General features: G+C 42.9%; 3 protein-coding genes across 8 annotated transcripts in view; 1 reads left to right on the top strand and 2 right to left on the bottom strand.

Moving 5' to 3' along the window:
• Positions 1 to 1,878: 1,878 nt before the first annotated feature.
• On the bottom strand, positions 1,879 to 9,331 carry spice1 (spindle and centriole associated protein 1). The gene is made up of 18 exons (XM_056364465.1): positions 9,182 to 9,331; positions 8,820 to 8,915; positions 8,350 to 8,397; positions 7,934 to 8,074; positions 7,665 to 7,767; positions 7,340 to 7,458; positions 7,041 to 7,129; positions 6,743 to 6,885; positions 6,496 to 6,621; positions 6,118 to 6,392; positions 5,638 to 5,769; positions 5,415 to 5,541; positions 5,189 to 5,290; positions 4,672 to 5,072; positions 4,148 to 4,334; positions 3,986 to 4,061; positions 3,309 to 3,372; positions 1,879 to 3,189 (listed from the first exon to the last, which is right to left on the bottom strand). Exons 2-18 carry the CDS (start codon positions 8,913 to 8,915, stop codon positions 3,133 to 3,135), a joined length of 2,286 nt encoding a protein of 761 aa, XP_056220440.1. The 5' UTR covers positions 9,182 to 9,331; the 3' UTR covers positions 1,879 to 3,132.
• A 1,332-nt stretch (positions 9,332 to 10,663) lies between these two features.
• On the top strand, positions 10,664 to 20,896 carry LOC130161612 (protein shisa-2). The gene is made up of 2 exons (XM_056365001.1): positions 10,664 to 11,652; positions 16,855 to 20,896. Exons 1-2 carry the CDS (start codon positions 11,349 to 11,351, stop codon positions 17,418 to 17,420), a joined length of 870 nt encoding a protein of 289 aa, XP_056220976.1. The 5' UTR covers positions 10,664 to 11,348; the 3' UTR covers positions 17,421 to 20,896.
• atp8a2 (ATPase phospholipid transporting 8A2) overlaps positions 20,805 to 22,013 on the bottom strand; it is a 49,651-nt gene continuing 48,442 nt past the window's right edge. For all 6 annotated transcript variants that reach the window (XM_056364992.1, XM_056364993.1, XM_056364994.1 and 3 more), the window contains one exon: positions 20,805 to 21,618. In XM_056364992.1, the coding sequence (XP_056220967.1) occupies positions 21,524 to 21,618 (95 nt within the window). In that variant the 3' untranslated portion in view covers positions 20,805 to 21,523. The remainder of the gene's footprint in view (positions 21,619 to 22,013) is intronic.

Below are 22,013 nucleotides of genomic sequence, written 5' to 3'. Positions count from 1 at the left end.
TATTTTGCTATCTTTCCATTTTTGTTTGAAAACTAATAAAATATTATGAAAAAAAGAAAGAAAGGAAATTGGGAAAATAGTTCAGCAACTCCTCAAGACCCAAATTGAGCCACTGCAGCACAATAATATTGCCCTCTAGTGGCATCATAACTGCACTGCAACAGTTTAAGAAAAGTGAAATTAAAGAATAAACATTATGATTCTCTGAACTTTTAGAAATCTAAAGAAAAAAAACATTTAGTGTTATTAGGATAGGTTACTTAGTTGTGTCTGGCCAAAAAACTTAAACTACTCAAGAAAACTCAAGAATTTCTACATTCTAACTCAAGGAAGATGATTGTTCAAATGCTAAAAACAAACAAGAAAAGGAAATAAAAATTATTAATACTTTTCTCTCTATATAAATTAGCTGCTGCTCATATCTCTCCTCAGCCTAGGCGACAATGTCTATGTCACTTTGGACACTATCAAAGGCAACAGTATGAGCCAGTGTGCGTACAAGCTTTAGTGTGTGTGTTTTTCTGAGTGACTTCAGCCTCCTTCAGTGAGGTGAAGTGGGGGCAGATTTAAATGAGTAAAAAAAACTACCCCCCCCTCGTCTTCACCCCCACGTCATTGTATGTGTATGTGTGTAACTTTAGCATGCTCCAGTCTCATTGCACATATTTCTTTCTAATACAATATTGAAAATCTCCTAATTCCCATCAACTGAATTCTTTCCTCTCACTATATGTTGCATGATGTATGTGTGAATATGTGTGTATGAGGAGTAAAGGAGGTGTGATGAGGCTGCTGTGAGGCCCACATAAAGGTGGTGGTTTTGGGGGGGGTGGTCACATGGGAACCTTCCCCAGGCCCTGCAATGACGGGGGGGGTGGTGGAATTGAGAGGCACTGAGGTGGGGTTAATCCCCATTCACCCTGTCCTTCACTCAGCCGGGCTGGGCACAAAAAGCCCCGCCCGCCTCCCCCTGCGTCTCCACGGTGACCTCTGACCCCACATTTATGGCTGCTGTCCCTGGGCCCTTTATGCCTCCATTCTGTGATTATCTGCAATATTTACTCCTTTTGATTTCCCTGCTGGCCATTGTCGTCACCCACACAGCTCTCCTGACTGACTGGAAAACTCAAGTGCTCTCCTTCCTACTCCAGCGTCACCCCTGAAACCTTAAAACCCACAGCAAACACTACCTGAAGTGGGAATGAGTCAGCTTACGACCACTTATTTATGACTTCTTGATTTAGGCGACAAGGAGCTACACAGAGGAGCAGCAGTCAGTAATGGACTAAGTCAAAGAAGTCCTGTTACAGAGGTGTGCCTGTGGTCTAGTGGTTGCCATGTAACTGCAGCACCTCTGGTACGATTTCAGCTGTGGTGCTGTGCTGCATATTTTCTGTCTGTCTGTCTCTATGTGTCTCTGTTAAATATCCAATATAAGCAAAAATGGAAAATTTTCAAAAGAAAAATCTTAAAAGTCTGTTACATTAGAAAAATGTTTGTCCTGAAGCAAAACACCTAACTGCCTCTTCCAGGAAAAACCACTCACTTCTTAAACCATGTCATCAGCCGCTTACAGCATTTCTACAGCATCACACCACCAATGTACTGCTAGCAGTATAATTCCCTGAACTCATCAAATTTTTGGCAGATTAACCTTGATTCTTCACCCCTTATATACCTGTATGTGATGATAAGATGGACATGTTGCTAGCTACGCTGCCATGCAAAAAAATACTTGGAGACAAAGTATAAGTGAGTATATGCACGCCTCACAGATGCAAGACAAGAAAAGGATTCTTAGCTCAAGAAATTGGACTGAGAACAAGGGGAAATGATTCAGTTGAGTTTTTATATATAGTAGTTGTATTATATGTAAAACCAAGCTAGTAAATTACAGTTGAACCTTATTGTCTGTGTGGATTTTTGAGAAAAACAGATTCATAGTAAAGGAGAAAGAACTGAAAGAAAAAAGACTAACTTAAAAAGACTAAAACAGAAACCACAGAGACCAAGATAAACAGACTTTGGAGATGAAAGAATCAGAGAAAAGAAGAAAAAACAAATGTTTGTGTGCATGTGCATGTGTAGTATGTTTGTGTACCATAAATAGCCACAACAGGCCATACTTTAGTCGAAGCCACAGTGGAAAGGACTTAATGGGTTGAAGCAACTCGTCACTCCTCCCCCTCTCTCACTCTTGCCCCTTTTCCCTTCATGGCTTTTAGACACGCAACTTCTATCTCCTTTTAAAAAACACAAATTAAACAAAAATGCACTGAAACTATGTAATATCAAACATGTTTCAGAGACGTGGGGACAGACCATAACTAAACCAAACCACAGCCTCAGGAACAAAAAGACAGATGGACAGACAGGCAGTCTGAGCACGCTCACTATAGACCTTAATGTGGATTTGATGAAGCTGAAGTTTAAAATCTTTAGGGGGCCTGTGCATACAGCCCCGCTGGCTGCTGGGCCTCTGGGTCTAGAGACTCCACCTCCTCCACACTGCATCTCAGACACACACAAACGAGCAGTGTATTTTTGAACTGACAACTACACACTACATACGTACCCTAGATACACACAGATTGCTTTGCAGGGAGTGAAATATTAAATCTCCATTAAGTTGAATGAAAACAGGCACAACGTGAATCCACAGCTGAAATACTAAAAGCGTGTTGTTGGCACAAAGTGCTGGTGCAGAAATAAAGGTTGCCACCAGAGATGTTAGATTAACTGCACACAAACAAAAATGTGTTGAAGGAGAAGTCAAACTTTGAAAGGATTATCTGTTCAAATGAATATAAACTATTACTTAAACTTGGTTAAAGCTTACATAGTGGACAAATAAACATCTAATAACTGAGGTTAATTTATTGCAAATGAATTTGCAATTAATGAAACAGAAACCTATTATTCATTTAAGGCTGAAGGTGACTGTTTTGTTATAGATACACCTTTGGCTTCAAGAATAAAGACAAAAAAAAAAACAACAAGTTCCTTCAAAACCTTTAAATTAAAATCAACAAATTTAATTCAGTCATTAAAATGCATAGATGAAATACTAAAAAATGTGGTTTAAATAAATGTCCTCAGATTTCTCAGGGTGAATCATAAGTCCTCTTCTTGTCATCTCACATGAGCAGACAAGGAAAACCACCCTTCTCGCTCTCTCTGCTTTTCCATCTGTTGAGAAAATGTGTTTTAGAGTTTTAGATTCCAGTGATTAGTTTGGTGAAATCTGAGCACATCCATGTGATTTGCAGTTTGTGTGTGTGTGTGTGTGTGTGTGTGTGTGTGTGTACCTGTGTTTTCCCCTCACTGGTTTCACCTCCAAATCTGTGAGCAGACGCTTCAGAACCAGCAGATCTGCAGCAAAGAAATACATTAATGTAAAATGTACAGAAGAGTCAGCCCTGTTCTTACTAACCACAGTCATTCAGTTCACTGAAAAACTTCATCCACTACATGAAAAATAACAAATGTCAAATCACAGATAAAATGTCTGTCATTACATTATTATTTAAGTGAATTTAATATGACTTAGGCAATATGATAATACATACTCTTTTGTTTTACTCCTGTAATGGATTTTTTCTAATCTGTTAACCAAATATGAACTTCAATGCTCAGAAATCATGTAACAGACACATGCAAATTGTTATCTACCAAAAGATATGAATCCTCATGTTCTACTGTTGATGAGAGTCCACATATCTATTTCATGTTTCAGTTCAGTTCAGTCGCCACTAAAGTAGGATTTATACTCCTTCCGAACTGCATGTCAGATGGTTGTTACTGTGGGCAGTTGATCAAATTAACTGACTCCTGGGTTTCATCTGGGCAGATAATATAAGATGATTTCATATGTTTTGTCTATCGCAGCCCAAGCTTGTGATTTGTGACTTGTGAAAAGTTCTGGGGAGTCCATCATTTCCAATACTTGTCATTAGCATCCTTCTCATCCAGCTGAGCTACTCACCGTCTCTCACCACCAGCCTGTGACAGAAGCTCCTGAGCAGGCAGCAGCATGGACAGCTCAGGACTTCCTCCTCCAACTGAGAATGATATGATTACAATTATTATTTTTTAACCATTATAGATGATCAGACAGACAGAGACATGTCAGGTTGGCCCAATGTACCTGCTGTATGTGGGCTCAAGGCAGAGGCAGGAATGGGCGAGACAGAGGGAGAAACTTTGGAGGAAATAGACTGTTTCTGTTGCTCGATAAGCTCCAGCAGTCGACCCCTGGCTGCTGCACTCTGCCTGTTTAGCTCTAGGAGGCGCTGTTCCACTTTGTTCACACTGAAAGTGTTGGGAGATGTTGCCTGAGCAGGAAAGAGGAGAAACAAATCCTGTGTGAATATGATCAACGCTGAAATTGATCTATTGGTAGCTCAGCGGTTTCACATATTATTCACCTCTCTCTGCCAATCTCTCGTGTGTTTGTTGAGTTTCAAAGTACCCAATGAAAAACAAGTAAAGAAAGGCTGTAGGCAAAAAGGATCTATGAGAGATTGCTCTATTCCAAAATTTGTATTGTCTTCTAATTTGTTTAATTAGATGATTATAAAAAACAGTGCGATCTCTGTGGAAGAGGAATCTAACAAACTTTATTTACAAAGCCTGGAAAAAATCCCAACTCAAGTGGGGACTCAATCTAACCTGATGAGTCACACTGTCAGTGACCTGGATGTTCGGGCTCTGTCTCCCTGTGCTGCTGGACCCCGATGTCCTCCTCTCTCCAATACTCCGAGGTGTAATTCTTCCAGTGCTGCTACTGTTAGGCGATCCTCCGACCCCTGACCCGGGGCTCTTAGCCTGACTAAGCTGGGCCCTGATCAGGTCGTTCTGTCTGCTCAGCTGAGAGATCTCAGCCAGCATGGCCACTGGATGGAGCTGTGAGGTGAGAGGGTCAAACGTCTGAGATAGTGAGGAGGTGGAGGGAAGGCTGGTGAGAGGGAGGCTGGTGAAGCTACAGGCTGAGGTCTGGGCTTGGATGTCCTCACAGGAACGGAGGTTATCTACAGAAGGAAGCTGCTGGTGCAACGGTACAGGATGAGTCACTGTGAAAAAGAGGGGGGAAAAAGCTAAATGAATCTTCTTATGTATGATTGAGGGAGGATGACATTGGTGGAAACTGTTGAAATCAGACATTAACTGAAAAGAATGAGACTGTTACCAGGAATATGTTCCCAGTTGTCTCTCTGTCGGGGCGGGGAGAGCAGGACGGCAGGAGAAACAGAAGCTTGTCTTCGCTCAGGAACAGGTGCAGACTGACAAACTGTAATTCAGCAAAATATAAACCATTTATCCACCATTTACAGTACCACATATAGATCCACACACACACACAAGCACACGCACGCACACACACATGCACACATACGCACACACACTATATGAACCTGCAGCTTTGACATCAGAGTCTTGTGGTGGGTCTGTGTTTGCTTCCAGTAGTCCAAGTCCCCCAATCACCAACACCACTGCATCCACCTTCTGCTCCAGCTCTGCGGTTCGCTGCTGCAACCCTGCCTGAGAGGAGACAACGAGTAATTAACAAGATTTATCAGTACAGTTGGAATCTGAATAATAAACTAGCGTCAGACCACGAGGTAATCTCTGATGCACCTGCAGGGCAGCAGCCTCCTCTTTCAAAGTCAAAGTCTCTGCAGTGAGAGCATCAATCAGCCCCTGTTGCTCTCTCAGCTCCTCCTCCAGTCTTCTCCTCTCCTGAGCTTCTTTCTGAACATCATCCTCAGTCTAGCACAGAAGGGGAAGAGAATGAGTTAAGTTAAAACGGATGACATTAAAGTAAACACTATGCCTGCTTTGAGTATCCTGAGTCATGTTATTATTGCTTGACAGCAGATTTACATCAAGTCTACACTGCATTAATCACTATGCATCAATTAATCAATAAATTAACTTTGACAAAAACAAAATGATCTGAAGATAATGTCTAAAATGCTTAAAAAAGTTAGAAATCATGTAAGTATACTGTATGTGATAGTGAGACTGAGACTGACCCAGTTACTTTCCCGCCTCATTCATGTATGGTAACTGTGTATATGACAGATTAATGGAGATATCATTGATCTATTGCTGCACCTTTTTGAGGAGGTGCACTAAACGTCCGAGTGTCGAGACCAGTGCGACAGAGAATCCAGTGAGGCCTTGTGTTCTGTGCTGTTTTGGACTCTGTGGTGACACTGGTACTGTGTCAGGACTCAGAGTATCCAAGTCTGCCTCCACCTGACCCAACATGGCCTGCAGCAGACCCAGACTAGACTGGTCCCCACTGAGAGAGGAAACACTGGAGCCATCCAGCACTGAACTCTGAGAAGTACACTTCCTAGTCCTGCTGGTTTGACTACTGATCCTTCCTGTGAAACACATACAAAGAAACACACAAAAAAATTCTCATATGATGGCATTTAAACATTGAGTATTTCATTTTGAAGAAAAACAACCCCTTCCAAATATTACCTGACTGGATGTGAGGCTTGTCAGGGTTCAGGACCTGAGTAACCAGGACAGATGGTTCCTCCTTTGCTTCCTCTGACTGGCTCTGTCTGGTCCGAACACGCTGAACAGCCACTGTGGCATTGAGAGCTGAAACAAGGTGTGATGAGTTTGTATGTGTTGTAGAACTTTCACATCTGATATATATAGCATGTAACATTTCCTTTTAATCCAACACATACCCTTGGGGGAGCTCACTTGCTCATCTTACCTCTTTGGTCTGGTGCTCTGCCTGATGTGCAGGGGGTTGAAGGAACACTAACTCTGTTTCCCTGCTCAGAGATGGGACGATGGGTTTTCTGCTGCTGTTTCACTCTACCCCGAGACAGTGCCTTCATTTTTCGTACATTGGCCCTGCAGAGAAAAGTATCAAGAGGGACTTGGTGGTGCTGAAAGTAAGTAGTAATCAATAAAACCTTCACTGTTATATTTCCCCCCCTAACATGAAACACAAGTCACTTTCTTATCTCAGATTGTGGTGGTGCAAACTGTTTTGCAGGCATTAGTACCTTCGGATTACATGATATTCTGAACTGCCAGAAGGATAGGCATCTTCGTCACTGTGGTCTTCCTCTGAAGCTTCTAGTTCATTAAGAGCCTGGAATGAACAATTCAGCACATGCAAACATGTTAATACAGACCAGAGTATTTATGCAAAAAATGTAAACTTATGATAAAATAGACTGGCAGTACATTAGCTCTTAGTACGTTATTATATGGAAAATTAGATAGGTGGATGAAAGTTGGTGACAACATACTGTACAGTATCATATCACAAATTTATAACATTATCTTGACACACACAAACCTGCTGGTCCATCATAGACTGGCTGAGCAGTGACAGCTGAGTCGGAGGATCTGGTCTCTGGAGAACAGGCATTTCTGAGTCTGAGTCACAGTTTGGAGCCATGGTCACACTGGGATGACCTGTCAAAATACACACATGATTATTTGCACAATTAATAAATACACATACCAGCAGCGACACTTAACCTTTCAATATGTCCTTTTCAATGACATAAATGACAATGAATAGGTGTGTGAATGACAATCTACAGGCAGGAAGGACTAGTATTTACACTATCAAATCACTGCATCCAAGTATCTATAATACAGAACAAGTTGTTTGCTACCAGTCTGCCTGCGTGGAGCATCTCCAAACAGGTCCTTGACCACAGCCATGGCTCTGTCAGAGCGGGCCAGCACATCCTGCAGCAGCAGCTGGTCAGAGAAAACCTGCAGCATTACAAAAATCCACAATTATCATGTTAAACTCAGTACAGGGGAAATGTTTGGTTTTTTGTTTCTGTTTAACAAACAAACTATATTACTTCTGCTATAAACAACATCACGTCAGCACAGAAGACACTACAAGTAATGGGGAAATCATCGGCACACACACCTCCCTGATGATGCTGAGGCTGGCCTGGTCCAGAGGTGCAGGACTCCCACCATGTCTGAGACGGCGTTTTAGAGATTTCTCTCTCAGCTCCCACTGAGCCGCAACCTTGTTGTGGGACTTGTGAATCTCATGCCGATGACTCTGCAGCAGAAGAGAATAATCAGGCAAGTGCATATGGACTGCAACAAACATTCATTTTATTATCCATTAATTTAGCAGTTTCTTAAATAATTAACCAAAAATTGAGCCTATAAAATTTCAAGACTGTTGACAAATTACTGCTACAAGTTACATCTGACTATACTCATGTTCAATTGCTATTATAGTACATAGTATGATATAAAACTCATTCTCTAGTAAACACGTCACACAAAAAGGCAGTGTCCATAAAACAACACCACAGTCAAACAACTTACCAGCTCTGCAGGTGTCAGCTTGTGCACAGACAGGTCATTGACAGTGCTCTGAAACCAACAATGGACAGCTGACATTAACAAACTGCTCAGTGGATAGTTAAACAAATGTGTATTGTTTGTGAAGGGGTGGAAGATTACTAGCAGATTAAGATCAAGGGAAATAACTCTTTTAGGAGTTAGACTACATATATTGAAAACTTCACTGTGTTCTGAATATGTTCTGAATAAGAACTGCTGCCACTTGAATGCTCTCAAAAAGTAGTGATAACCGTTTCTTTATGAAAAAGAAAATAGTGTCTACTGATTACTAGGGTTAGTAATCCGCAAAACATGAGTGGACTCCCCTCCAAAAGGTGCGGTTACTTCAACAAAAAGTCTATTTAAAGAATGGATGCTTAAAAAGCTACGTAATTGTAACTGAGTAGCCTACTTGCTTTCCTGGCTTCTCTTCAGCAGTTGTCTGTACTCACCACCCACTCTCTTTGGGGAGCTGCTGCCTTCTTGGGGCGAACAGGCCATTTTCCTTTGCTGTGTTGTTGTGGACGCCCCACTCTCACAAACGACATCTGTTTACAGGTGATATGAGGGGGGTACATAGTTCACAGCAGAAAATGTTGTTTTATAACCGAGCTATAGTCTGCACACGTACTACTCACTGGTAAATGAGACCAAATAATGACGACTTAAGCTAGCTCTTAGCTACGTTTCCTTCCTAATTATCTGAAGTTTGAGCATCACCCACTGTTAATTTAGCTAGGATGCACAGCTTTGCCTTACGTTAGCTAAAATGTGTTTTGCTACATAGCTAGCCAAATACTGAAATAGCACTTACGTTTTACGCTCTGTTATGAGAACAGCGTGTCAAGCTGCTTGTAATTCTGCCACTTTAGCTTTGAGGTTGACGAAATTAAACAGTACAAACTTTCCTTCAGTTTGTTGTGTGACAGTTTTTCAACAGTTGCGCGCCACTTCCTTTGCTGTTGCCACGGACACCGCTTCACGCTGGAGCATGACGGGAAATGAAGTACGAGTGGTAAACGGTGGTGAGCAAGGAGGATCACTGGAAGAGATATTCTTAAAAAAAAAAAAAGACCAACAGCAAATGCTTATTGTCAGTGTTTATACCATGATAGACTTTCATGACTGAAAGTAGCTATGTACATTTACTCAAGTACTGTACGTGAGTATTTTTCTATTTTATGGTATTTTGCCTCTTCTCCACTGGTCTCTGGAGAGTTTTTACTCTGAAAAAAATGCATACTGGGAAATTTGCTAATATGCTGCTAATTCTTTGAAAACTTAATTTAAATTTATGGACAATATCTCAAAATACATGAAATGCAGAATACACAAGTTCTCAAACTTTAGTAGCTTGAGCAAATATCCATTGTCACAATCCAGCATTGGTAATAACAATATTTATATCACATTTTGAATGTCAGACCAAACCATGGTTAAATTCGGGCTGAAGTCTAGTGTAGTTCAAACTCTCACTGGACAATTTAACAGCATGTACCAGCACGATCTCGAGCACTTTCAAAACATTATGAAACTTGAATCTATCATTTATTCTCTTACTTATCCATCTGATGGTTTTTCCAGATGTTTGCAAATGAGCACACATCTGGCCGCACCACTAGATGGCAATGTCACCATGCAAACCCCCTTTTGGTGTGCGCAGAGGAGGGATACCTGAGGGCGCAGTGCCAAACTGACCAAACTCTCGGCTGCTGCTCACCAGGAGAAAACTGAAACTGACAGACAGGTTTATTCAACTCAAAGCTGAGGCCAGCCAAATTTCACTGAACTTTGGGGCAATTTGCTCCAAGCAAATCTCTGATTTTGAATGATGGGAGAAGCTGTGCCAAATGATAGCAGTATATGACCGGAAACAGAATATATCACCTTCAAAATAAAAGCACAACTGTGTGATAATTTTAGTAGTGATTGACATAAAAGTTTAGTAAGAGTTGGACCTTTTTTATAGACAATAAAAAGCGCAATGATTGCGATTAATCACAGCAAATACATCTATAAATAAAACTAGAGCAACAAATCAAAAATGTCTCTGAGGCAGATCTGAAATGAATGAAATATGGAAACAAGGATGCTCTGGTGGGGAAAAGTATAGGTTTTTCATTTTCTATATCCTAACTAACTCCGAAGTATTTTCCTATTTAAAGTACTCAACAAAGTTGCAACATGCACATTGCGTTGTGTGTTTCGGGGATTTAGTTTAAATAGCCCACTTGAACAGGAAGTTGTAGATTATTGATTGTAACTTAACACTGGTCATTCCAGCGGTTTATTGTTGTATTACGGAGAGGTGTGTATTTGCATCTGACTCTTTTACACGCCCCTCTCACTCTGACTCTGGTGGGATAGACTCTGCACGCTTTGGTTCAATCTGGTTAGACTGATCCAGACTTGGTTGACTGACTTCTGACGCCCAACAATGCATACCGAGCCACAAAAGTTTGAAAAGTTATCATTACGCACGGGGCTCGCGGCGAGGGGACTCAGGAGTGACAGCAGCTGTGCGCCCATGGATCAGACTACAAGTGGTGGTTTCTCTGCATCCCTGTGGAAAGTCATTTGAAGAGTCAGGAGGAGACATGAACAGCGTCGCTACAGTGCCAGAGGAGAGCCATTAGTCTGTCAGTGTTGGATTTACCAGAGCTCAGAAGGCTTACAGCTGGAATCTCTATAATTTCTGACAGTTTTGCCTCCAGTAGCACAATTAAGTGTGTGAACAATTCTTGGATAATAACCTACACTGCAAAGTCACTTTTGGAGACGTTGGATCTGAATTACGCACGGGATTCCTCTAACAAATGACAGCTTCTAGTTGTTTTGTTGCTCTTCCACTTCATCCCCTCAGCTCCCTTCATCTCACTGATCAACTATATAAGCCCCTTCACCAGGTTAGACTCGGGGAGTGAAAGCCTCGCTTTCCCTTCCAGTAAGCCAGCGTGCGGCCGCGGGCCACCTGGCCGAGGATGTGGGGAGGAGGATTCCCGATGTCTGGCACCGTGATTGTGACAATGCTCCTGGTCATCATCGACGTGAAAGCCAGTGGGGAGTATTGTCACGGCTGGCAGGACTCCCAGGGCGCGTGGAAAGAAGGGTTCCAGTGCCCGGAGAAGATCGACGCAGAGGACGCGATCATTTGCTGCGGGAAATGCGAGCTGCGCTACTGCTGCTCCAGCACTGACGCGCGGCTGGATCAGGGGAGCTGCGATAACGACCGGCAGGCTCAGGAGCCAGGCACAGGGACCAAGGAGAACAAGGACTCCGGCGCAGGTATTAGCCCTCAACTTCTACTGCTGCTACCACAAGTACTACCACACATATTATGGATATTGATAACCATAATCACTACTTTTTGCAAATATGCTTAAAGTAAATATGTTGATACCAGTTTACAAAAAGGCCGAATGCACTCCAAAGGGAGAGCAAAAGCAATTCAAAAAGTCAACAGCAAAAAGCTTAAATATATAGAAAATAAAATTTAGAAGTGATTTAGTAAACTGGTGGCCTGAATATGTTGGAAGTTCGTTTCAGGGTATGGAGACTGTCAAAGTAAAAGCCTATTATATTCACTGTGATTTATGACAAAGAAAGACTCAGTGAAGTGACCGTCGTGTCTCTGTTCACTCCAAAATGTTAATTAGTCTCAGCTAAATCTTTGAATTCATTTATAAAAAAATAGATTCCATATTTATACAATAGAAAGTAATGTACAAACCAAATTCACATATTAAAACGGCAGCCAGGTGATGTACAGTGGGATTCAAAGGTTTGAGACCACTACCACAATCGGGAATACGTGTTTATTTGCATATGGAGCGGGGAAGTGGGATCCGATCACAAGTGGTCACTCGAGACGCATGTGGAGACGCCAGGTGTGAATTGACGCGCTTAGAGCTGTCCACTGGTGATCGGATCACCCGAGACGCATGTTAATGTCAGGTCTGAACAGAGCCTAAGTGAGTTAACGCCATGCCCAAGGCGCATCCACAGGATGTCTTAAATTTGATATTGTAAATTGCAGACCTATTAGAAGCTTTGGTTTCCTCTCATAAACCCAACACACCCGCGGTATCTCCCTGTTAAGAGGTTCATCTGCTGCTCGCCCCGGTTGGCAACGACAGCTGCACAGGAGACAGCAGACTCCTCCAAAAAACCAGTTAACTGCGCTCACAAATGGCATACTGTGCCGTGCTGCAGCACTTTATAAATAGCTGTGTTTGTTCTGGCCTGTAACAGTGCAAGAGGGGGCCGGGCTCAGATCACGCTGTCCCCACGGGGATCAAGTTTGGACTTGACCGGATCTTGGACAGTGGCTCACCAAAGGCGCTGACAGCTCTGTTCATAAAAAACACAAATCGCGTTATGTATCATTTCCTACCAGGCTCATGGAGTCCTTTTCCCATCGTCAAGTTGCTGCTGTAATCCCCTCACTGCAGTCTCCCTGGTGTCTCTGAGCTCTCAAGGGATTCATACTCTGATCTGCTTTAAACACATATACATACATAAAAACTGCACTTAGGAGGAGCACCATTACCAAAACATACAGTATAACTCATATTTTGCAACTTATATGGTATACACATGTCTTTCTCCTTCCTGGCTCCCCATTCATCAGTGCTTACATTCCCATGTGTTAATCTACCATAAAGCCTCTTGAAGCTGCATCATATCTTGAGTTAAAGATCAACAAGTTGATAACAGCACTCCAAAAAAATAGAACAAATGTTGGACATCAGAGAAAAGGGCAGCAAAGGCTTATTTCATGTTTCCCTGGAGGATATTATGGCTTCTTTTGGACCTCCAGCTACAATCTGTCATTTGCTAAGACTATCATGCCTTATCACTGCAGGAAGAGGTATATACATTTCATTCAGTGGCCTCCAGCCAACATAACTTAAAGAAAAGCAGCTTTTTCCTCACTAAGAAAAAAGGGAATGTTTTTTTTTCATGGAAAGCCCAGCTCAGTTTGTGTATTTCATTCATTTTTCATATGCTTGCAGCTTATTAATCATCCAGGAAAGATACACACTGTAATGTCAATGGGTAACAGGCAGGAAATTATTAATGTGCTCAACATGAGGGAACATATGGTATTTAGGAACAGAAGAATGCCCGTGGGATAGGAGAGGGAGAGTCCAGCCAGCCAGCCACAAAGGCTGTGCCCAAAACAAGAGCTTTAGGAGAGGGGGCTGCTGTAACTGCGGCATGGCTGCCACAGCTTAACTGCAGCAACAGGTGTGGAGGAGTGACAGGGAACAATAGGAGGGTTTCAACAACCATGTGCACTGAGAAAATCACACATACCAAGAGGCAAAGAATTTAATTCTTTTTTTTTTTTTTACTGTGATAAACAGTCAGGTAGCCTATTGAATTTGAAGTTCTTCATTTTGGATCTTGTGTTTTCTTGTTCAGTGGTAGAAAATTATTATGTACATTTATTCAAGTAAAGATCTGTGGTACTTTACTTGAGTATTTCCATTTTATGCTATAAACCTCACCACTACACATTTTTGTGTTACCAGGTAATCCCAGACCTGGATATAGCAGATAAAAAGAAAAACATAGTTAGACATAGCAAATAACTTAGAGTAAAATTTTACAATGTATTAGAATCTTATAAAACACCGATCATTGTTAAATCGGTGGGTCCTTTTTGGCTAGTGACCCCTTACAAAACGTAGCATCTAGTTAGAGCCTTTTTTTTCATGTTTTACATCTGTGAGTTGTTAGCATTTCCACCTTGAAGTGATTTTTCCTCTAAACTTAAAGTAACGACTTAATTGGGCCCAACAAAGTAAAACTATCCAATATTTCACAAATAAACAAAGATTTAAAGTCCAAAAAGTGTTTTGGTTTGTCAAGCAAAATTGAGAATTTAGCCATGGAGGCCAATGTTTGTCTGTTGGCCAGTGTCACCACTTTGGTTCAGACAGAAAGATCTTGGTAACTACTGGAAGGATTGTTATAATATTTTTTTTTAGATATTTGTGGTATTGGAGAATGAAACCTACTGATGTTGGAGCTCTCCTGACTTTTTCACTAGCATCACCACAAGGTTCATATTTAGTGCTCTTTCAAGTTCAAAGTTTTAATTTGTCAGATACTTTGGTTTGTGACTAAATAACCTCAAAACTACCGACATTCCCATCAGCCTCAGCTCTACTTTGTGTTCAGTGCTAATTTGCAAATGCTAACCTGCTAAACGTGGTAACATTATATCCGGTAAACACATCAATGTGTTTAATATTGTCAATGTGAGCATGTTAGCATGCTGACGTTAGCTCAAAGCACCACTGTGCCTTCTGTACAGCTTCACAGAGCCGCTGACATGGCTACAGTTTCTTTTTATAGTGTTGTTTCTTCTTTTCTCTCCCATCAATCAGTTCATGAGCTTCCAGAGTTATCTTGTTGGAAGGGCCCAGTCCACTGGAAACCACTGGACTAAACTAGTTAACAATCAAGTATTCAAAACTAGCCCTACCTCGACTCTAGCAACAATGCTTAAATGCTTAAATATTGCTTAAATGCCGCCCACACACTGATGCATCACTATTATTTTTGACTTTAAGTACATTTTACTGATGATACTTCTGTACTTTTCCTGAAGTATGTGTTTGAACACAGGGCTTTTACTTGTACCAGACTGTTTTAGATTGTTATATTGGTATTTTTTACTTAAGACAAGGATCTGAATACTCCTTCCAACATTCTGCATGCTGAACTTTAAATGGTGATTTTTTTTTTTCCCCTTCATCACTGATTTACTGTTCAGTATTTTGGAAAGGAGCACCACAGTGAAAGGGATGAACTAACACAAGAAGAAAGTTTTTTGCAATTACTAATCCTCATCAACCATGCAGAAAAAAGGGAGTGGAAGCAGAAATGTTGAGGTGGAGGCAATGTAAGTGCAGGAAAAGAGGGCAGTGGAAGGCTCCCTGGGACATTTCTGCTCTTGTAACTTATATGTGTTGCCATAACAAGAGTTCCTGTTAAAACCTGTTTACTGGAAGGTGCGCAGCTATGAGCTACATTAGCCTCTGAAGTTGACACCGCTTCTTGTCAAAGGGAAATGGGTCAAGGTCCTAGCTTGCTTCATGTCACAGAGTCTTGGCCTCTTACGCCGCTGGCCTGTGTCTTTTGTCACCTGGACTTAGCGCCTGAGCCAATGAATGTCCTCCAGCTCTTAACAGGTTTCATGCAGTAATCCTTTTAATACCCTTCGACTTTTGATGAGCATTTTGAAAAGTTTCTGAAGGCTGTATGGATGTATTTCAAAGAGCCCAGAGACAAAAGGAAACTGGAGCCAGTTGCCACCTCTCTCTCTGGCATACAGTTACACCTCATAACACATGGGCACATTCAAAGCAGAAAATAAGTACACCCTGTGGGAACAATGAAACACAACTAATCACTTATAATGTAACATTGTCGTTATTGTGTTCGTAAGGTGTTTGTGAGTGAGCATGGGAATGGCCGATTGAGGAGAACACCTCAGGAGTGACCTCATCTTTGCTTGTCATCCCGTTTCTGCCAAAAACATTCCTTCTGTGCCATTTCTATTTTGGCGAAAAGGTACAGTTAGTGAAACAATGTGATTTTGTGGAGGAAAGTTATTGTTGATCATGTTTCAAAGTTGCTGTTGGAGCGTCTCCTGCTCTCCTTGTAAATTTACAGTCTGAAATTGAAATCTTCACATATAAAAATGTCAAGACTTTTACCTGTTATTAATGCCTTTGCTGTTCGACCTGGCAAATGACACTCTGGCCGGTGGACGAGTGAGAGTTACACAAGTGTTTTGTTGCGAGACTGATTTGCTGTTTTAAACAGAAAGAAAGTAAAGGTCAGCGAGAAGGGAATAGGCTTCCTCCTTTGATATAAAGGGCTGAGTAACCTCACATTCTGCTATATTAAATCAGTCAGCTTTAATACCCTCGTTTAAACAGAAGCCAAGTATTGTAGTTCAACTTGAGTAACTTATTTTCAAAGGCTTGGTCATAAATAGCTAAAGAAAAAGAAGGGTCGCAAATATCTGCTGGCAGCGCGGCCCGGCTTAAGAATGTCACCCATGCAAACACACACACACACACACACACACACACACACACACACACACACACACACACACAGGTCTGTAGGGTCGAGGAGGCTGGGGACACAGCAGGGTGCGCAGGATTAAAACAGATCAAAACAAAGTTAATAACTGTTAATGAGAGCCTGGGGCTCCCTGGGGACCCAATCCCAGTGTACCTTTCATTCTTCTACTCTAGTCCAAACACTCCTCTCTGCTCAGTCTTTTGTTTAACTGTCTCACCCAATCTCCACTCACAGGTAGGAGCTTTGCTTGTGCAGGGAAACAAGACATGAGTGTGTGAGGCGGTACTGCTTTGAAGTTTAATGTTCAACTTAGAAGTCAGTATCTTGCCACCAAATCAGTCATGTGAATGTGTCTTCTTCTTCTTCCTCTCTCTGCAGTGCCCATTTATGTGCCGTTCCTGATTGTGGGCTCGGTGTTTGTAGCTTTCATCCTGGTGGGATCTGTGGTCGCTGTGTGTTGCTGCCGCTGCCTCCGACCCAAACAGGAACTGTCATCAGGAGGTGCGACAGGAGGAGCTGCCAGCGGTGGGCGCCTCTTGGAAACCATCCCTATGATGGCCAACACTTCCAGAGGCTCATCATCCCGCCAGTCCAGCACAGCCACCTCATCCAGCTCCTCTGCCCCACCCGCTGCGCCTCGCCCTGCTCCCCCACAACTCATGCGGGCTCAGGCCTCTTGCTGCCTGCCGCCTGACGCCAGCGTCTTCGTCAACATGCCCACCAATTTCTCTGTACTCAACTGCCAGCAGGCCACCCAAATCATGCCTCACCAGGGGCAGTTCTTACACCCGCAGTACATTGGCTATGCTCACCCTGTCTCCCCTACCCCAGCCTACCTGGACCCCACCCAGGGAGGATACAGACCCCTTCAGTCCCCCTGCCCTCCTCCCACCGGAGGGTCCAGTATCACCAGTGACCAGAAATACCCTCCAGTGACAGTGTGATGAGGGGCCAACATGCAGACCACTCTGCCACTTTGTTGTGAAGACTAACTTGTGAAGTTTAACCTGTGAGGGCTGTGCCACAGACCTTTTTGGGGATGCTGCCAGAGTGGAAAAAGAAAGGCAGGGAGTCAAACTCACATGAAGGACTCATAAAGCCATTGCTGGCAGCAGGGCCTGCCCTGCTATTGTGTGTGGTGTGTCTGTTTAGTGTGTCATATGATCTCTTGCCAGACTGGAATGAGCTAAGCTCAGTCTATGATGGGGTAAGAAGGATGCATAAACAATTTTCTGTCTTGATGCAAAGATTAAACTGCATATTGGAGAGTTACACAGCCCAGATGGGTGATAATGCACAGCTAACTGCAGCCTGCAGCTCACAAAGATTGTGCGTGTGTTTGTATGTATGTGTATGGGAGAGTGGGAAAAAGGATTTGTTGGCTTGTATTTGCTTGAATGAGATGAGGGATGACTGGATGATTTATAGCAGTGGACTGTATGAGAAGTGGCTATTCAAGCAACAAAAAAAAAAAAAAAAATTGTGACCACATGCTGTGTTTATGCCATGTTCACATCTGCACTTGTGAATGGTTGTGAAAGGTTTATACAATACAGTATACTGTGTGTTTGTGTTGAAAGAAAGTATGTGAAAAGATGTTTGTACTGTATGTGCGTGAGTTTGAGAGAGAGTGTGAAGTGTGGAGGGACATGGTCGCATGAGTAACTGTGAGTGAACTGTGTGTAATGGGAAATGCAGGTGGTGTGATGTGAAAGGCAGTTGCAGTCTCCCTGTAGACCATTTAAACTCTAATGAAGTGAACACAGGACACAGACTGTGACGCTCCGCCCTCCTATACGACCTCCCTCCTGCCACCCAAAAAGTAAAAACACAAAAAACCTCTGCCCCATACTGCCCTGAGCGGAAACACAGACAAAAAAAAAAAAGAAGAAAAATTTCATGCAAGGTTGGCAGTTAATGTACCTGAGTGTGTGAGTGTGTGACAGAGGAAGAGTGAGAGGCAGCTCTCTTACGATTACCGAGTTAATTATTCAGCAAAAACTTTGCCAAATGTCCCCTTTACTTCTCTCCTGTGAGAGGTGTGTGTGCATGTGTGTGTATTTAACACTCCCACAGTTCAGTGCCTTAGCAGAGGGCATGGGCAGCTCCAGGGCAGCTTTGAGTCATTATTTTCCACTTAAGAAAAAAAAGGCACAGAAATTGCAGAAATTATTGGTAGTTAAAATAAAATAAATAAATAAAAGAGTGAAACTTGCATATTTTTTCAGCCATTCTGAGTACTGTTGTGCAGCTGGGGTCACTGGTAACTCCTTTAATTCACCGGTAATATGCAACTTGAGGAATGTGCTGCTCGACTGAGTGTGCAGCCTGACCCATACAGTCCCATACCGTAGTATAGGAACCAGTATGTCTGTGTACCTCATCTGTACTCCCAAGCACAATGTCTGTAAGATGCAGTAGGCAGCTTGTGTGTGACAAAGTATCTGTAAAATGGTGGATGAACTTTGGTCCAATGCGTTTTCTTCCTCTTGTGAAATACAGTGATTTGTTACAGGGGTGACACTTTTCATATGAATTCTAAAAAATAAAATACTTTTAAACCAGGAAGTGTGTGTCGAGAGCTTATGTTTCAGTATTTTATCACTGCCATAAATATTAAACAACCAAAGTTTTGTGTTTTAAAACCCGGGAGAGAAATTTCTGTGTTGCCGTTGTCCCACTGAGTGAGTGATACTTACACACCAACACATGGATACAAGGCTTGCTTTAAAAAAAAAACAAAAAAACAAACAAAAAAACAAATGTGTGGTGAATGGATTTGCACAGACCTGTCTCAAATTCATAATCCCTTGAAACATAAAAACTCTCTTACTTCATCTATTAGAAACACAGATGGCTCTACCACCCGCAGAGGACAGAACAAATACCAGTCACATCACCTGCCACACAGAGACGAGGAACAATAAACCGCAACAACGGACGCTTCAAAGCTTCGGCGACGTGGAGGTGTAGTTTTGGCAGTCTCCTCCAGAAAACTCAGCTACGGTAATGTGGAAAAGCGGAGCAGGCCGGGCCGTTGGGGAGTCACTGGGGAGGAGTTGAAAAGCATAAATGGCTCCTGCTCGGCTGCGGACCGATGGATTCTCCATACTGGAGCAGCTGTAATCGGTTTGGGCTGGGCCACATCCAGGAAGGTGGGTGGGAAAGGGATCTCCAGTTGGACTCCAGTGTCCAGGGAGCTGTGGTGTGCATTAATCGGCTAATGGTCTATCTCCAACAACTCTCCTGAGCTTGGAGGGAGCGTGGGAGAGGTTTGATCCTGATAGTATGAAAAGTCATATGCATCTGATGTACAAATCAAACCTTTCTGATCCATTTTCAAGCATAAAATGAAAAACCAAACTCCTCCCACTACACTGGAGCCACAGTATCACTCAGAAAACCTCACCTGATTGCATGAGTAGACAGCTTACAGTCAACAGACAGAGACATTTTGTCAGGCCATGGATTGATTAGATTTAATGATTAGGACTCAGATGGACAACCCCCCTCTCCCACCCCTTCAGTCTTGCATTCCTGAACCAGTGTCCTCAACACAGAGCATACAGACAATGGACTCTACATTCAGACAAATCCCAGAGCCAGAAAAACACATGATCCAGGCGAGAGTCTCAATCACATCCCGTCTGTTCGAACGCCTATTAGCACTAGTTCAAGTAAAATATTCCCTCTAAAACATGTCTTGACATATGAGTACAAAAACAGGCATTAATGAAAAGAGAAAAAAAATATAAACACATACACATTAATGTCCACTTTAATAATAATTAAAAAAAAAAAAAAAAAAAGAAAATAAAAAAAGAACAGTCCAGTAAAGAGTGGGAATCCAACAGAAATGAGGAAGGAAGCGCTAATACCAGGCTCGCTGATTCTATGTCAGCTGACGATGCTAGACAGGCGGCATCAGGAATCACAGGAGCGGTCAACAAGGATTAAAAACAAGGAAAGACCAAGTGGATTTTTTTTTTTTTTTTTTTTTTTTTTTAAACTGGCCAGGAGGCGAGGAGATGTGCAGCGGAGGAGGAGAGACGTGGAAGCTGCAGAGCGGCAAGGAGATGGAGAGATAGGAGGGAAGAAGTGAAGGGAGAGAAAAGCAAGAGGAGGTCCCAGTGGGGTAAGGAAGGGGTTGCAGCAGGGTGGTGGTCCAGTTTTTGGGTGTGCGCTGTGCCTCAGTGGCATCTCTGTGGTGTTTGGCAGTGAGGCTTGTAGCTGCGATGGGACGAAGTTGGGGCTGTAGCTGGGGGGTGTGGGTGTGTGCAGGGCTCCAGTGGTCCTCGGTCTATGCTTCCCTCCCTCCCGTTTTAAGGAATTCATCTGCGCTTGCTTGCGTGTTTGTGTGTGTGTGTGTGTGTGTGTGTGTGTGTGTGTGTGTGTGTGTGTCTGTGTGTGTGTGTGTATATGTGTGAGCGTGAGTGTGTGTGTGTTTATTTTGACGTCCCTTCCCCTCCTGCGTCGGCATGTGATGACAGACTCATGAGATGAGAGGGAACCGTGGAAGCTAACACACAAACGCACACAGACCGACACACACATGCACACAAACACAGGAGCGCCAATGCGTGCAGACATACATGCACAGGCAGATACAAGCGCACTGGAATGCACACACACGCGCGCGCACACACACACACACACACACACACACACACGCACACACACACATTAACACACAGTGGCATGATCCAAACCCAGTCTGAGGGGTATACAGATATGAGTAGCAGTCTGAGTTTGACCTGTCATGTCTGTGGATGGATATGATTGCTCATGCCTGTGCAGCTTGTGTGAGAGTTAGAATAAAGTTTATTCCGCATATTCGGCCTGGTCCCTTCTCTCAAGTCAGTCCTCCAAGCGCCAGCGACGGCCTCCACACCTGACCGTGACCCCCACCCCCGACGAGGGGTCAGGTCGTAGTTCCAGTAAGGCCACAGCGGGGGTCGGTCACCCAGCGTGAGGGTGTCAAGTCTGTCTCCGCTGTCACCTTGACAACTGTTGCTATGGTGAGCCAAAGCCTTGGTCAGGGGTGGGGCTAGACGCTGGGGCGCTGGCGGGTGGTGTCGTAGGAGCGCACTACCTGGGACTGGGACACCACGCCGTGCTCCTCCTGAGAGAAGGCATAGCCATCTGCAGAGAGAGAGAGAAGAAGAAGACATCGGATCTCAAATGATGAAGTGTGGGGTGTTCAGTGAGTGACAGGAAGAATGTGAACACCTTTACGATGGATTGGTCGCCGTCACTTATTATTATGATATTTGTATTTTTAGATTGATTTTATGTGTGAATGAATTGCTCGTGTGTGTTTGCTATCTCGCCTGCCTCAAATTGCTCCTTGAGGAACAACAGAAATATTTTGAATTGAATTGTAATTAAAATGATATTCAGTTTATACCATTACATAAGACATAGAATGCAGAACAACTGAGAATCTGAAATAACTTAATCTTCTGAACTTTGCTTGAAAATCACAATCGATCAATTTCTAAAATAGTTGCAGATTTATTTTCTGTTTATACACAAAT

Source organism: Seriola aureovittata, chromosome 20 (genome assembly GCF_021018895.1).
Source record: "Seriola aureovittata isolate HTS-2021-v1 ecotype China chromosome 20, ASM2101889v1, whole genome shotgun sequence".
NCBI classification, from domain to species: domain Eukaryota; kingdom Metazoa; phylum Chordata; class Actinopteri; order Carangiformes; family Carangidae; genus Seriola; species Seriola aureovittata.
The sequence above is the reverse complement of the archived record's forward strand: the minus strand, read 5'-3'. Positions and strand labels throughout refer to the sequence as shown.

Bases quoted from the DNA above. Each gene is read 5' to 3' on its own strand.
- spice1 (XM_056364465.1), bottom strand. From the start codon at position 8,915: ATGTCGTTTGTGAGAGTGGGGCGTCCACAACAACACAGCAAAGGAAAA. The intron at 5,291-5,414 runs GTTCATATAGTG...GCTGAATTACAG, and splicing joins CTCTGATGTCAAAGCTGCAG to TTTGTCAGTCTGCACCTGTT. The intron at 4,335-4,671 runs GTTAGATTGAGT...TTTCCTGCTCAG, and splicing joins CTGACAGTGTGACTCATCAG to GCAACATCTCCCAACACTTT.
- LOC130161612 (XM_056365001.1), top strand. From the start codon at position 11,349: ATGTGGGGAGGAGGATTCCCGATGTCTGGCACCGTGATTGTGACAATG. The intron at 11,653-16,854 runs GTATTAGCCCTC...CTCTCTCTGCAG, and splicing joins GAACAAGGACTCCGGCGCAG to TGCCCATTTATGTGCCGTTC.